At 33.0% G+C, this 14,389-nt stretch overlaps 1 protein-coding gene across 1 annotated transcript; it reads right to left on the bottom strand.

Annotated features, from left to right (window-relative positions):
• Positions 1–855: 855 nt before the first annotated feature.
• Positions 856–13,854, bottom strand: LOC114178901 (vesicle-fusing ATPase). The gene is made up of 21 exons (XM_028065050.1): positions 13,519–13,854; positions 13,226–13,321; positions 13,033–13,114; positions 12,884–12,934; positions 11,693–11,863; positions 10,517–10,671; positions 10,333–10,441; positions 9,742–9,841; positions 9,606–9,661; positions 9,153–9,218; positions 8,975–9,057; positions 8,097–8,230; positions 6,872–7,082; positions 3,274–3,405; positions 3,139–3,199; positions 2,981–3,040; positions 2,730–2,788; positions 2,556–2,643; positions 1,906–2,028; positions 1,582–1,647; positions 856–1,273 (listed from the first exon to the last, which is right to left on the bottom strand). Exons 1-21 carry the CDS (start codon positions 13,695–13,697, stop codon positions 1,130–1,132), a joined length of 2,226 nt encoding a protein of 741 aa, XP_027920851.1. The 5' UTR covers positions 13,698–13,854; the 3' UTR covers positions 856–1,129.
• Positions 13,855–14,389: the final 535 nt, after the last annotated feature.

Raw genomic sequence — 14,389 nt, 5'->3', positions numbered from 1 at the left:
AGAATTATTCTCCAAAGCCACCAAAAGTCACAAATGTTCCAAAGTATTAATGACCACCTCAACTTAACATAAATAAAAATCTGCATCCTAAAAAAACTGAAAAAAAAAATTACTGATATATTCACCCAAAACTTTTGTAAAAATACTAGTACTACAAACAACTTGACCAAGATAACCCCTAATTGCACTATTAATACTTACCTTAAACCAATTAACATATTGAATTTATCATATTTATCATATGACATAAATAAAATTACACTACCCTCCTAGATAAAAACGGATAATTATTTTTCACTAGAGGTAATCAACATTTTTCGAATAATATTTTTAACCATATTATGCATCTATACCATTATGTTAAAAAATATATCATTTGATAACTTTTTTGTGTTACTATATAATTTTACAATTTTATACTCTAATAAATAAGAATCATTTATTTATTTAATAAAGTATATAAATAAATGATTCTTCTTATTTTAAATAATTAAATAACTTTTGTTCAACAATAACTACCACATATTTTTTTAATATTGTTTTTATAAAATTTTAAATGTGCGTGTGAGTATATATATATATATATATATATATATATATATATATTAAATTGTATTATTTTTATAGTTTTTATTTCATTAGTCATAATAAAATTAGAAAAATTATTAAATTATATTGTTTAAAATCATTAAAATGCGAATATACATATGCAAAAGATATGTGTTTACTACTTTATATCCAATAAAAATAATAAATTTAAGTAATTTTTAATTGTTCATATCGGTGTTCTTCTATTTGTGGCTGAAAATGTTCTTACTCGGATAATTGATTTCTGAAAAAATAATTACCTTATGTCCAAAGAAAGGAGTAGGAGATAGTTCAATATAACACTTAGATAATGGTGAATCCCAAATAATGGATGATGACAGTTAGAGTGCAACTCAATTCCAAACAAGTTATAACCTAAATATTGAAAGACTCTGAAACCCTTCCTCCGCCTCAAAATTACCACCAGGGCAACCAAGCAACACTAATCGGAAAAACCTCTGAGAAAATAAACAATAAGAAGCCATGTAGGAATGAATTATAAAAAAAATGAGATTGGAGAGAAAGTGCTTAAGACAACAACTTATAATCTAACAACATCCTGGAGGCAATCATAGAAATGAGAGATATTAATCTTCTCTTTGCCAGAATAGATGGCCTCCGCAGATCCACCTTGCTCCCCTTGCGCTGCCATTTCAATCAACATGTATAGCTTCCTGATAGGCATCTGATAATGGAAATTCAACATAAAACAACAATCAGAATAAATTCCAATACAAAAATATTGTATAAATTAAATTAATAATAACCATCAATATCTTCAATTTTAAAGAGACGCCCAAAGTTAAAAATAAAATAAATAAAACTTAGTTTATAAAAGGAGAAAATATTATCAGAAATGCGAGCAACAGCTATTCTAAAAAGGAAGTTCCTTCCAAACAAAACTGATTCCGTTCCCTTGTTTTAGACAAATTAGGCAAAATTGATATATGACAATTAAACAAATGAAGCACATAAAAGAGTGATTATACGTACATCATTCAATGCCTCTGCAGCAGAATCAATATCGTCCTCAGAGAACACATTCAACTGTTCAAGGACCTGTGGTTTTAAAAATGAAAAGGAAAAGCTTAACATTCAAGTTGAACTGCAAAATTTACAAGAGGCACAAATTAAACTGTATCAAGTGATACAATTACTTAAATTTCATCAGATGAAACAACTTATTTGATATTAAGATTCAAGAGTACAAAAGATCATGGAAAATAAAAGGAAACGTTCACGAGACACAAGTCAATAGCATTCAATTAGCCCATTAGCCAGATAATACACCACTATGTAAAGAAGAAATATGTTTACCTTCTTTGCATCCTTTGTGTTCAAGGTAGGAACGTGGTAAGTAACAGAGAAGGTATCACAAAATCCAATTGAGTCCAAGAAACCAAGTTCACTTGTTGTGCCAACAACCATGAGTTTTTTCCCCTGTCAATGAGTAGGAATGAACATTAGCTACAGTAAAATTTATGCAGCATCAAAATTATTAATTAGTAATTACTAACATTTCAAACTTATCATTGGCCATATTGACCATGTGAAGGTGAACTCTCAGAATTTAAACGAAACATATATCTAGCCACAATTGCAGAAAAAAAATTACAAACATTAAAACATCCAGATACCCAAGGTGTTGAAGATTGAAAATCAAGTCCTTAGCTAGCACAAACAGTTTGACTTAATTACTAGCTTCCGGCAGCAAGAAAGAAATTTGACAAGAAAGAGATTGTCAATCTTTATATTGCTTCAAGGTGTAAAATATTATTATCAAACTTGTCATGTGACATTTTGGATATGAGTTGATAGATTTTGGTTAGCCCAGTGGCAAGTAAAGTAGAACGGCAGTATATCTTCAACCATCCACTGAATCCAGATCTAGTCCTGTCAGTTTTTCTTTTGACCCTCCTAATAGATATGCTTCAGAAAGAAACTGAAAGAAAAGGATGAACAGAAACCTTTGGAGGAAGCCGTTTGAGCAGAACCAATAGTGTCTGAGAAATCAAGTTTGAAAAACGAGGACCAATGGCTACATACTCTAATAATCTGGATCAATGAACAAGGAAACAATCAATTTTATTCATTCAGGAAGAATTCCTGGAAAGGATGATCAAATAAAATCACAATGTTACCTCTCAATGTCATCAAGAACTATGACACTCAAGGGTGACCTGTATGCATCCTCAAAAACCTGTAGGAAATATTATAAAACAAAAAAACTTTAGACCATAGAATTTCCGTGATACAGGCAACTAACTACGGAGATACAGAAAAGACTATTATATCAATGTTGTTTATGCAGGGAAGATAATGACAACAGAAACTGTATACACTATCAACTCAGTAGATTCAAAAGGCTCAAAAAGTATTAGTTATGACAAACCTTGATAATCTGTGCACATTTGGTGCTCTCCTGTAGACCAATCATTGTTTCAGCTGAAACCTACTCAATCACAGAAGATGAATTATAGATGGCCATAATTATAGTCAAAATACAATGCCGATTTCTTGAGGGAAATATCTAAAGATAAATGAACTTACTATCTTGACATACGGGAAATCGCTGTCAATACCAACAGTAGCTGCTAGTGCAGTTTTACCACTGTGAGAACAAGTAAGTTAGAAACGTTGTATAATAAAGATCAGCTTAAGATGAATAATGATAATATTACTTACCTGCCACGGGATCCTTCCAGGAGACAAGTGACAAGTGGGCTTCCTTTACTCACTTTAACTTGCTCCACAAGTAGCATTGCTCTTTGGTAAATGTGTTTATGTCGATCACCACAGTCCACCATGCCATGGAGTCTATAAATCAAATATCATAAAAATATGTTAACAATAACACTGCAAATTTGTTGGTTTCCACAATACTTCCGATACACTTAGATTTCAACTATGCCACATTCTTCATAAAGCTAAATAAGTACTTTTGAAAACAAGTAAAACATTATAAATCAGCAGATTTAGAAAAATATTTCTGAATAATTATCCAAAAGGGACCTCACAAAATCTGCATTAATTTACGTATATGGCTAAATTAAGTGCTTAAATAAGTTCTTATCGTGTAATCACTCACATACAAGTTGTATTCATGGTCGAAGAGCAAATAGGATTAAAGTGATTTCATTTAAAGTTATAAACTGATTTCACTAGCTATCCTGGAGAGCTTATTGAAATAAGTTTAAGTGTATGTTGGATTCCTAAAATTAGATCCGCATCTGTGTTAGAGCCACTTCTACCTTTTTAGCGGATTTGATGCAGAAAAATAAAGGAACGTACATTTATGATGTCAATCCAAAGATACTGTAAAACAACTTTTGCTCATATCTATAGCTATTTTCATATGTTCTCCCAAATACTTACATTTATCAAGGGACATAGCCTTTTTGATGCTTCAATTTATTTCAGGTGGGTAAGAGGATAGATAGTCTTTTTGCTATATTAATGGAGGCAAAAGAATGAATGTTATATATAACCATGTAACTGAGTGTTAGTGCCCAAATCAACTATAGAATATGTTAGTGTCTGGTGTACTTGTTGCTTACGGTTAGATATTGTATCTTTGGCATTTCTATTCTAGGATACACACAACTACAGTTATCAAATAATTAGGATATCTATAATTATTCCTGTATTTTATTGTATAACGATAGACTTCATTACATCCACAAGTATTTTTCAAACAAAAACCAGACGGGTAATGGACAGATTTTTTTAAAACGGAATAGGTACCAAATAGCTACTAAACATGCCCGCAGCACCCATTGTCATCCCTAACCCCACCAAAGATGTTTGATCCACCTCTCATATATTCCTTACAAGTGTAACACCATTGGTTGCATTCTTGTCCTGCTTTGGCAACACCACTTAATGTTAGAACACTTTTGACTCACCTTTAGCTCCAATTCTTGACCTCTTTGCCCTTCCATCAGAGATTAATTTTCTAAATCCTTTACAAAATGGTGTCGGCTCAACTTGTAATCCTTCAACCCTATATGAAACTTTTATAATCGTTTGTACCCTTCTCATCATATAGTTCTTTTTGCTTTGTCTTTTGTGCCTATTCCTAGAATTATAGGTGAAGTTTTCAATCACCTTAGTTGGAAGCAAGCAATGTCTGATGACATTTGTGCACCCTAGAGCAGTGGTACTTGGACCTTGTTCCGACCTTTAGAAAAAGACCCTTGGTTGGCTGTAGACTGGTTTTCACTATTAATGTAGGCCCACCGATGACAACAATTGACCCCCTAAAGGTCCATTTAGTAGCCAAAGGTTATATACAGGAATTTGGAGTCGATTATATCGACATTTTTCCCCTTTAGCAAAAATGTCTTTTCTCAGGTTGTTTTTGTCTATTGATGTTATTCATTATAGTACCAATTAGAGATCTCACATCAACTAAAAAAATGATCAAGTTATAATATATATATATATATATATATATACATTTATGACATAATATGATCTCACTGTAGTTATATAAAGCAACCTCTTTGCTTTATTGCTCATGTGATTCTCTACGATTATTAATAGTATGTCATCTTTACAAATTTATGTATGGCCTCAAGCATTCCACCAGGGCATGGTTTGGTAAATTCAGTACCATGGTTCAACAATTTATCATGACTAAGAATGCTGACCATTCAGTCTTCTAGTGTCATTCCATTGTGGGATGTATCTACTTCGTGGTATATTATGTTTATAGCAATGCTATAACTTGTTACAGGTAGATCACCATGGCATCACAAATTAATGGAACACCTATGTCAACACTTTCAAACAAAAGATCTTGGAAGATTATGTTATTTCCTGGGGACTTAAGCTACACAGTCAAAGAGGGATATTGTCATCTCCTAAAGATAGATGCAATTTTAGAGGAAACAAGACTGATTAATGCTAAGCCTGTTCACACTTCCAAACTTCTACCAGGTTAGAGGAGCCACTTCTAGACATAGAGAAGCACAAGCAACTAGTTGAGAAGCCAAATTGCCTCATTGTCACCCAACCGGATATCTTCTTTAAAATCAGTGAGATAAGTCAATTTCATAACTCTCCTTGTGCAGAAGACTAGGATGCATTCATTCATACGTTTTCTAAAATATATCAAAGGAGTTCTAGGAAAAGGTCTATTTACGAATACAAAGTGTAAACTTGGGTTATGAAATATTCAAAAGCATATTAGATTGGCTATCTGGCTAATAATGATCCACCTTCGGATAATATATTTTTATTGGGAATAAGATGGTTCCAGGAAAATAATTAATAGAACATTGTTGCACGGCCCTGTACAGAAGTGGAGCATCAAGCTATGACTTCAACCACTTATGGACCTTTTTTGGGTCTAAACAACTGGTCATTAGTCAAAGAACCAAAGTTTGGGGAGGCTATGCAAATGATGCTCATTTGTAACAATCAAGTCATGCCTAACATATTGCTTCAAATTTGGTGTTCTGAGAGACGACTAAGCACATTGGGGTATTGTCACAGTCACATCATCAAAGAGAAGATTTTATCAGAAGATATCATTAATTTTATCAATTCCAATAATCAATTGACTGGCATCTTCACATAGTGCATGAGGGACCCTCAAATTGATATATGTGTAAGCTTGATGCATGTGATTGGTATACTCTTGCACAAGAGTGTTAGATATTCAGAGGTATTGCATCTTGGCTTTTTTAGTCATAGGTACCAAAGCCAGTTTTGTGAGGTTCAATTAGGCTTAAAGCTCACTTCTAAAATGGTATCAGAGCCAAGTTAAAGTCTATCCTAGCAAACTTTCTTGGATATTCTATTCCACCCAATATCGGGTCTCTAACGGACCACCCACTAATTTCTTGTCCCACACACGAGATGAATATACCTCGACGTGAGGGGTGTGTTGGAAGTCCCACATTGACTAGAGAAGACCAATTCACAATATATAAGTGGGTGCAATCCTCAACTTACAAGTCGGTTTTGTGAGATTGAGTTAGCCTTAAAGAAACTCACTTCTAACAGGCCTATTCTAGGATCTTCCGGTAACCATGCAATTAGAATTATATATAATTATTCCTACAGAGTTAGTCAGAATAGGAGTTCCTTTGAAATTCTAGGATGTAGGCTATTATAGCATATCACTTGCTCTTTATGTGATGCAGCATGAAGTATTCAACCAGACTGCATAAATTTTATGTAAATTTATAAAATGATAATGACCTAAGAGTAAATAAAATGAAAATGCTTGACTTATGCCCAACAAACTTTTCATCCTCGTGAGTAGAAGTAGTACCTGCATCTTTCAAGATCATCAGTTGAAGCACCAAATGCCGGAATAACTTCTTGGAGTGCATTCAAAAAGTCTTCCATTGTAACCTTAATGTTCTCTTCCTCCACTTGCTTAGTGAGATCCTCTAGACTTAATTGTCTATTTAAAGCATATGACACGGCACTTTTCACAACACCTTCAAGTTCTGCACCACTGTAGTTTTTTGTTCGAGCGGCTGCACAAGACAAGAAAAGTAGACTCAGAGTAAGCATCCCACCAAAGAATTCAATCCATGTGGATTTAGATAATTTTATTTTTCCAATTTTTGTTAAAAATAAAATAATCTTGCCATCAGTATTTGCAAATTCTACATTGGCATGACGAAAATAACGGACTACTAAAAATATCTTTCTCAATATCTTATGCACACTTCAATCATTAATCATATCATGTTACAAACTGAAACCATTAACCAAAAAAGAATGTATTTTTATTCTGTAAATTTCTTTGCCTCTTGAGAAGATGTTTGTTATACTCCAAAAACCAAAATAGCTAATTAGATATAAGAGAATTGGTTCTAGAGTATTTTTAAGATTAATAATGATTCAATATTATAAAATCAATTCTTGTCTCCTGATTATTTAACTAAAAAAATTATTTTAACAAAGAAACTGATTAGTCAGTTCACACTCTTTCACTTTATGCTTGAAAAAATAAACTGCCTTACTTTTTTCAATTTAAAAAAAATTAACAAACTAAGTTTGACATTTGGTAAAAATTAGTATAAAATCAAATTTTGAAAAAACTAGTTTTGATTTCTGTGAACAGACACTTTGAGACAGTGATCGTCCTCATGTTAGACACATGACTAAAGATGTAAAAAGTAAATGTACACCTCACATTGTTGTCACAATCCTCAAATATAATGTGTAGGTCAGTGTTAGTGCTGCGTTCATCTTGTCCATGTTTAGTTGGACTTCAAAACCAATCCAAACAAATAACTTAACCAACTGCTTGGAACTAAAACAGACGTGAAATAGTTTTTCAATTTGCCAGACTCCCCTTCAAGTTTCATATGATAAAACTACCAAATAAAAGGATTTATTGTAAATCATGAATAATATCCTATAATAAATAAAATATGTGCTAATGCAAACAAGCACAATAAGCACATTTTATTACTTTCATTTCATCCAAAAAGTAAACTTATACATGTGTAAGACAAGACTAGGCATCACAGAACACATACCAAGCTCTTGAAGGTTCACATCAGGAGCTAGAAAAGAATTCTCTTTCATTTTGTTAGTGTGAATTTGAAGAATTTGTAATCGACCATTTTCATCAGGAAGGCTTATCTCAACCTGGACTTCCAATCTCCCTGGTCTACATGACACAAGTAAATGAGAAATGACTAAAAGATAAGAACCACTTATGCAGATAACTACCATAGAAACCAATTACAGGAGTCAAGATTAAGCATTACAAATGAGCACATGAATAGGCAGGTAGTATTATTTGTTATTAATGATAGTAGCTAGAAATAAAACAGAGCTGCTAGTCAATACAAATATAAAGTATCATCACACAAGGAAGCAGAAACCAGTAAACTTGGGGTTAAAGCTATAGCTTTAACAGCTCAACTTTGTGCAACATTACGGTAATGAAACTGATGCGTGACAACTATATTTTGTCAAACTATTCTTTTAAAAGGCGAGTTGATTACTAAATTTGTAAACTCCAACAACTAGTTAGCTGTTATACTTATTGAATATCTTACAAGGTATTAGTTTGACTTTAGTACATATGACATACATCCTTCAACTTGAGGGGGAATGTTAGCTTAGCATCAAGTGATTGTATTAATCACAAGTATAGAAAGCAATATTAGCTAATACTGGCCCAAAGTTTACTGCTGCTGATTACCCTTAATTTAGGACATTATTCCTCTTCTAATTAATATCATAACTAATATAACTATATTCGTGTGTAAACTCTTCAAATTCTATAAGCAATCAGAGTGGCAGTTGATTGGATCACAACTATGATATATCGTTTTGACTGTCAACATTTATATTTTCCTTGGGAAGTAAATTCAAAGATCATAATAGGGGAAGAAGATATGAAGACCTTAAGAGAGCTTCATCAAGCATGTCCTTTCTGTTAGTCATTCCAATAAGCAAAACATTATTGAGTGACTCCACACCATCTATCTGTAAACCAAGCAGATAGACTTAGACTTTCTGATATGAGTACTATAGAAACAGCGTCTCTTCTATCAATAAAAGCATTCAAAACCTTTACTGACCTTGGTGAGAAGCTGATTTACAATGCTGTCATGAACTCCAGTACCATCCCGAGTTGAACCCCTTGACTGCACAAGACATGAAGAGAAATAGAATGATTATAGTACCACACAATTCAATCACAACATACAATGCTCATGAGCATAATTACTCAAGAAACTGCATGCAACCCCCAGGTTTAAATGTTATCATGTTCCCCTTTAATCATACTTGTGCACTTTGTCATATAAACCAAGATTAACACACATTTTCCACTAGTTAAGTACACCAAGACAAAATGAATATAAATAAAGCTAACATTTCAGTGACCACAATCAAGTTAGTTTAAGGTACAGAATAAAGATATTCCACCAGTTATCACAAACTCAGTGGTTGCCAATTAACTGTAATTGATAAACTCGCAATAGCAATGTAATAGATGATTGATGTTGAACTAAAGTTGAAAAACCCTATACCTTGCAAATAGCATCAATTTCATCAAAGATTATAACATGTAATTCACTTTCATCCCCTGGAAAACGGCAAACAATTAAAGTGAATTATTTGAAAAATTAACTTAAGAAATATACAATGGGTTTATAGATCCATCACCTCGGGTCCTCTGATCCTGTTCAGCATCAGCAAAAAGGTCTCTCACATTCTTTTCAGTTTCCCCAACAAATTTGCTCAAAACTTCAGGGCCATTTACGATCTAATACAAGTCATAGAAAAGAAAAATTAGGACAGCAAAATATAATTATCAACCTAAAAATATCACACTCAGATTTTGAAGCCATTCAATTAAGTCAATTAGTTAAAGAATTGATCACAGGACAGTAAAAATGTTACAAGTGACAAGTTACAAGTTACATCCATAAGAATAGAGGAGATTAGAGAACCAGTAGTGAGATTCAAACTCAATACTGCCAAATCAAGTCCAGATTCCTTATCAATGATAACACATGAAAACAACCATTTTGTATAATTTTAAGAAAAAAGAAGATAGTAGAACCAAAAAATAAACCATATTCCTAGACAATTTCTAGCCCACTGTTGACAATAATTAGGAGACTAAATAATACTAATTAATTCAAAGAAATTACAATTATAAGATCTATATACTGTTGCTGATTGCATACATAATAGTTTTATACAGATGTACTTGTTCAAATTCACCACAAGAATAAGGAGTAATTTCCAAACCTTTGGTTCCTTCCCATTCAAAATTTTTCCAATTTGACGTGCCATAAGTGTCTTTCCAGTTCCAGGAGGCCCATAAAGAAGCATGCCCTTCACATGCTTGATTCCTAATCTGAAATTTCAAAGACTTTCAACTGATATACCACATAAACAACACATTAATGAACCACAGTATATTAAGTATTACTTAGATGTCACATGGGGAGGGAAAACACGAGAGGCAAAAGCTCTTCGAAATATATCTGCAAATTCTGCACTCAAGCCACCAATACCCAGTGACTGAAGGTTAAATTCTTTCTGCTTGAAAATGTTGCTAGTTGCCCCCTCCCGTTGGTTGACAATCTGCAAAGCACCACCAAAAATCAGTAAATATAAGGATAATTACAACCAGTAGAGCACGTTAAGAGTCCTCATGCAATATCATTATTTTGCTTAGCAATGTATTGGCTGTTATCTTACCTAGATTATATAAAATAATAACCAATACGAAGTAAGAGATTAGCTTTCTAAATGACGTACAGAAGATATTACAAAAAGATCAAGTCAATACTCAGAATTAACATCAAGATTAGCTGAACATTCAGTAAATCCCAATCAGTGAAATCTATGTAACTATACAATGAAGAAATATTTGCATCTTCATAGCTTTTACAATTTTCTTGTAGATAAGCAAATCTGATAACTTTGTCTTGTCAAAACTGATTGGCTGCTAAATCCGTCGCTGTTCTCAGATTTTTATGGTGAGGCATCTAAAAAAATGGACAGACAGGAGTGAGCTTTGATAGGCTTGAGATGTGATCTCATTAAGGCAGTTCTTCAACAGAATCTCTTTGTACGGCACCACTACATTTCTGATACTGCATTTTGGTCTTGGGAAGCATAGATCTTGATATTTATTTGAGGTTAGAATTTAAGGTACTTAATTAGCTATGTTGAGTAATTTACATGAAACTTATTTGAAATGAGATTTTTGTTCCATCATTATGATTTACATTTGAGGTTAAAGGTTTGCTAACTTCTTTACTGACCTGAGCACTAGTCAGTCAAGCATCAAAGGATAGCTAAGTGTATACGATTAGTGAGTATTCAATATTAGTTGTAGTCTTAGTAGTAGGTGATTTCCTACACTGTAACTGCATCTCAATTTGTTACAATTTTAGTTACAAGTCACATCAGTGTTGAGTTAGGACTGTAGATAGCTTCCTCAAGGCGTTTCTCAAAGTCTTGGCACCATAAATATGTACTCTTCACTTTTTCTTAGGAATAATAAGCATTTCATTTTTGTTCATTTTCTCTAAATATACCAAATCTATTATGACAAAAACAATGTATATAGATGTCAAAAGCAAAATGGGAAACTTGCCTTAATTCCACTATCACGTGATGTTTCAAAAACAATGTACGTGTCCTCAGAAATCATCCCTCTCTCAAGGGAATTGGACTTTTGTTGGCCTTCAACAGCAGCTTGACTGACAGTAAAGCTATAGTTATTTCCATGGTACTCAAATAACACTTTTTGCCCCACAGTCATAACCTGTACAAAATAATGCAGATTAACAAATTAAACCAGAGTATAGAACATCAAACAAAAGGAATGTTCAAGAAAGAGAGAATATAGAGACCCAGGATAAAGAATGTTCCCAAGCTTCCTAAGAATTAGAAAACAATTTAATAAGCTGTGGAAATAGTTTGAGATACGAGAAAGCTTACAACCAGAATAACATGCACGAGATATCAAACAAAAAGATATGGGCAAGCTGATGGGCTTTAGAAAAAGTGTCAATTTTCAGCCAACTATACACTATAAGTATATATAGAATTTATATGTTCTGAATGTATTGTGTGTCTAATGCAGACCACACAATATTGTATGTATACTATTGAACAAAATCAATTACAATAAAGACACCTAATCATTAGGAATCAATCATATTAATTTTTGAGATTATGTAACGGTTGATTTCTTAGAATTTTGTAACAGCTGATTATATTCTAAAGTATATGCATAGGAAATTACAACGACAGAACACCCTCCTTTCCCTAATACCTCTCCCCTGCCCCTACCTTCATTAGTAGAAAACTATTTCCCCATTAAAAAAAAAAACAATAAACAAAAGCAAGATCCACCATTACTAATAAAGGAAAGGCTTCGTTATAGTGAAGAAGTTGAATTTCAAAGTCATTGCAAAAATCAAATAAAAATAGGATACTGGTAGCTATGCAAGATAATACAACTAAGTATTATATACTTTAATTTTCTGGGAAATGATAAACACTTATTTATGTAAATAATAACAAGAAAAAAGCCATTCAACAACCAGAAAACACTTCCCTTTCCGCTGTCCAACAGTAATCGATCTAGACAATAATTTTTTTAAATAAAACTCTGCAATTAGTATCGTTAGCATCTAGCAACCATAACGTGCGTGTTCAAATGCCATAATCAGAAAAGATATCAAGCATGCTAACATAAAAAAGTAACAAATCAATGATAACTAAAACACCAACATTATTAACCAAATTAAAGGCGCAGATAACCATGCAAAGACCCTACCTGGTTTAAAAATCTCTTCCGAAGTTGCTTAGCCAGAAGAACAGCATCAATCTACAAGACAAAGAAACAGCAACCATTTCAATACCACACCACCCTAATCAGCAACAAATTGATGACAACAAAACGAGCACTTTTTAAAATCAACATACCTGCTCACTCTTATTCGCCTTTTTAACAAATTCCAAATCAATGGTAAGCAGTGCGAGGTTGAAGTCCTCGGGAGGCACAAATCTTAAGCAACGGCGAAAAAAATCAAATCAGAAGAAACTAATAGAAAAGGAAAGTCAATAATCGTCAATACTTAAACACCAATCTGAAAAACACAAATTAAAGCAAACTAACCGGGTCAATTGTACGGAATCACCAGAAGAAACTTTGGCACACCGCCGTTGAATGGAGTTCAACCCAATCTGGTCGCTGCCTATGTTGTCATGAGCAGTATCTCTCGGTTAAGGCCACAAAAGAATCATCAATCCAGTTAATCCACGAAATAACATCCACCATTCGCCATTGGCATAATTAATAACAGAAAATTAACAAGTAACCAATTCAACTCAACGCAACCGTGGAACACAACAATTAAATTAAATTAAAGAGAAAAAAATAAAGTGCAATAGATTGCAGAAAAAGGATATGCGAGAGACAGGACGAAGGAATCGGCGACGGTGGCGAGGTAGAGGTTTTTGTGGCCGGGGACGGCGAAGTTGCGAAGATCGGAGGGGGAACAGTAGGCGAGGTTGGTGAGAGCGAGGTCGGTGGAGGGCGTGTTGGTGACTCTCATCTTGAACGGAGTGGAAGACGATGAACCGAACATACTCGCAATTTTTATCTTCACGCGGATCTTGCTCCGCTCTTGTTGCACCTGCAGATCAAACCGTAATGGGAATGGCGCGGGAGAGCGATGCCACAAACAGCTACGCTATGCTATGAAATGTTATGCCAAACGTTCCTCGGTGTTTCTCTTCTTTCTTTGACCTTACCATAAAAAATAAACTTGCAAGTTAAGCAATGAATTTTCTTACAATTTACTTTCAATACAAATTCTTCTTTTGCCAAATAATCTATCTTTCTGTTCTAAAAATACTCTTTTTATTTTTTGTACATTCTTCATATAACTTTATTATTATTTCACAAATGTCGACACATCGAGCATATATGTATACTTGTACAAACAATTTTTATGATATAACTATTTTTATTTCGCACACTCCTTTTTACAATATAACTTTTTATAATATATCATTATATAAACATATATCACTTTAACTTTTCTTAGTGTCTTTTTAATTATCTTGTTTAATTTTTTTATTTAATTAAAATACTTTTATTATTTATCATTATTTTAAAATAAAAATTGTTATTGCTTTCAAGATGGATTTGTATGCATTTTACTAATGTTTTTAAATTAAATGGAATCAGACCAACTTTTAACAACTAATTGTTTTTTTATTACAAAAAAGTTTAAAAATACAATTCTATATACATATATTACACTAAAAGAATATC

The sequence above is a fragment of the Vigna unguiculata genome, chromosome 3, assembly GCF_004118075.2.
Source record: "Vigna unguiculata cultivar IT97K-499-35 chromosome 3, ASM411807v1, whole genome shotgun sequence".
In the NCBI taxonomy this organism is placed as follows: Eukaryota; Viridiplantae; Streptophyta; class Magnoliopsida; order Fabales; family Fabaceae; genus Vigna; species Vigna unguiculata.
Note: the sequence above shows the minus strand (reverse complement) of the source record. Positions and strands in the feature narration are given on the sequence as shown.

Bases quoted from the DNA above. Each gene is read 5' to 3' on its own strand.
- LOC114178901 (XM_028065050.1), bottom strand. From the start codon at position 13,697: ATGTTCGGTTCATCGTCTTCCACTCCGTTCAAGATGAGAGTCACCAAC. The intron at 10,672-11,692 runs GCAAGTTTCCCA...GGTGCTTTGCAG, and splicing joins CACGTGATAGTGGAATTAAG to ATTGTCAACCAACGGGAGGG. The intron at 1,274-1,581 runs GTACGTATAATC...TTCCATTATCAG, and splicing joins CTGCAGAGGCATTGAATGAT to ATGCCTATCAGGAAGCTATA.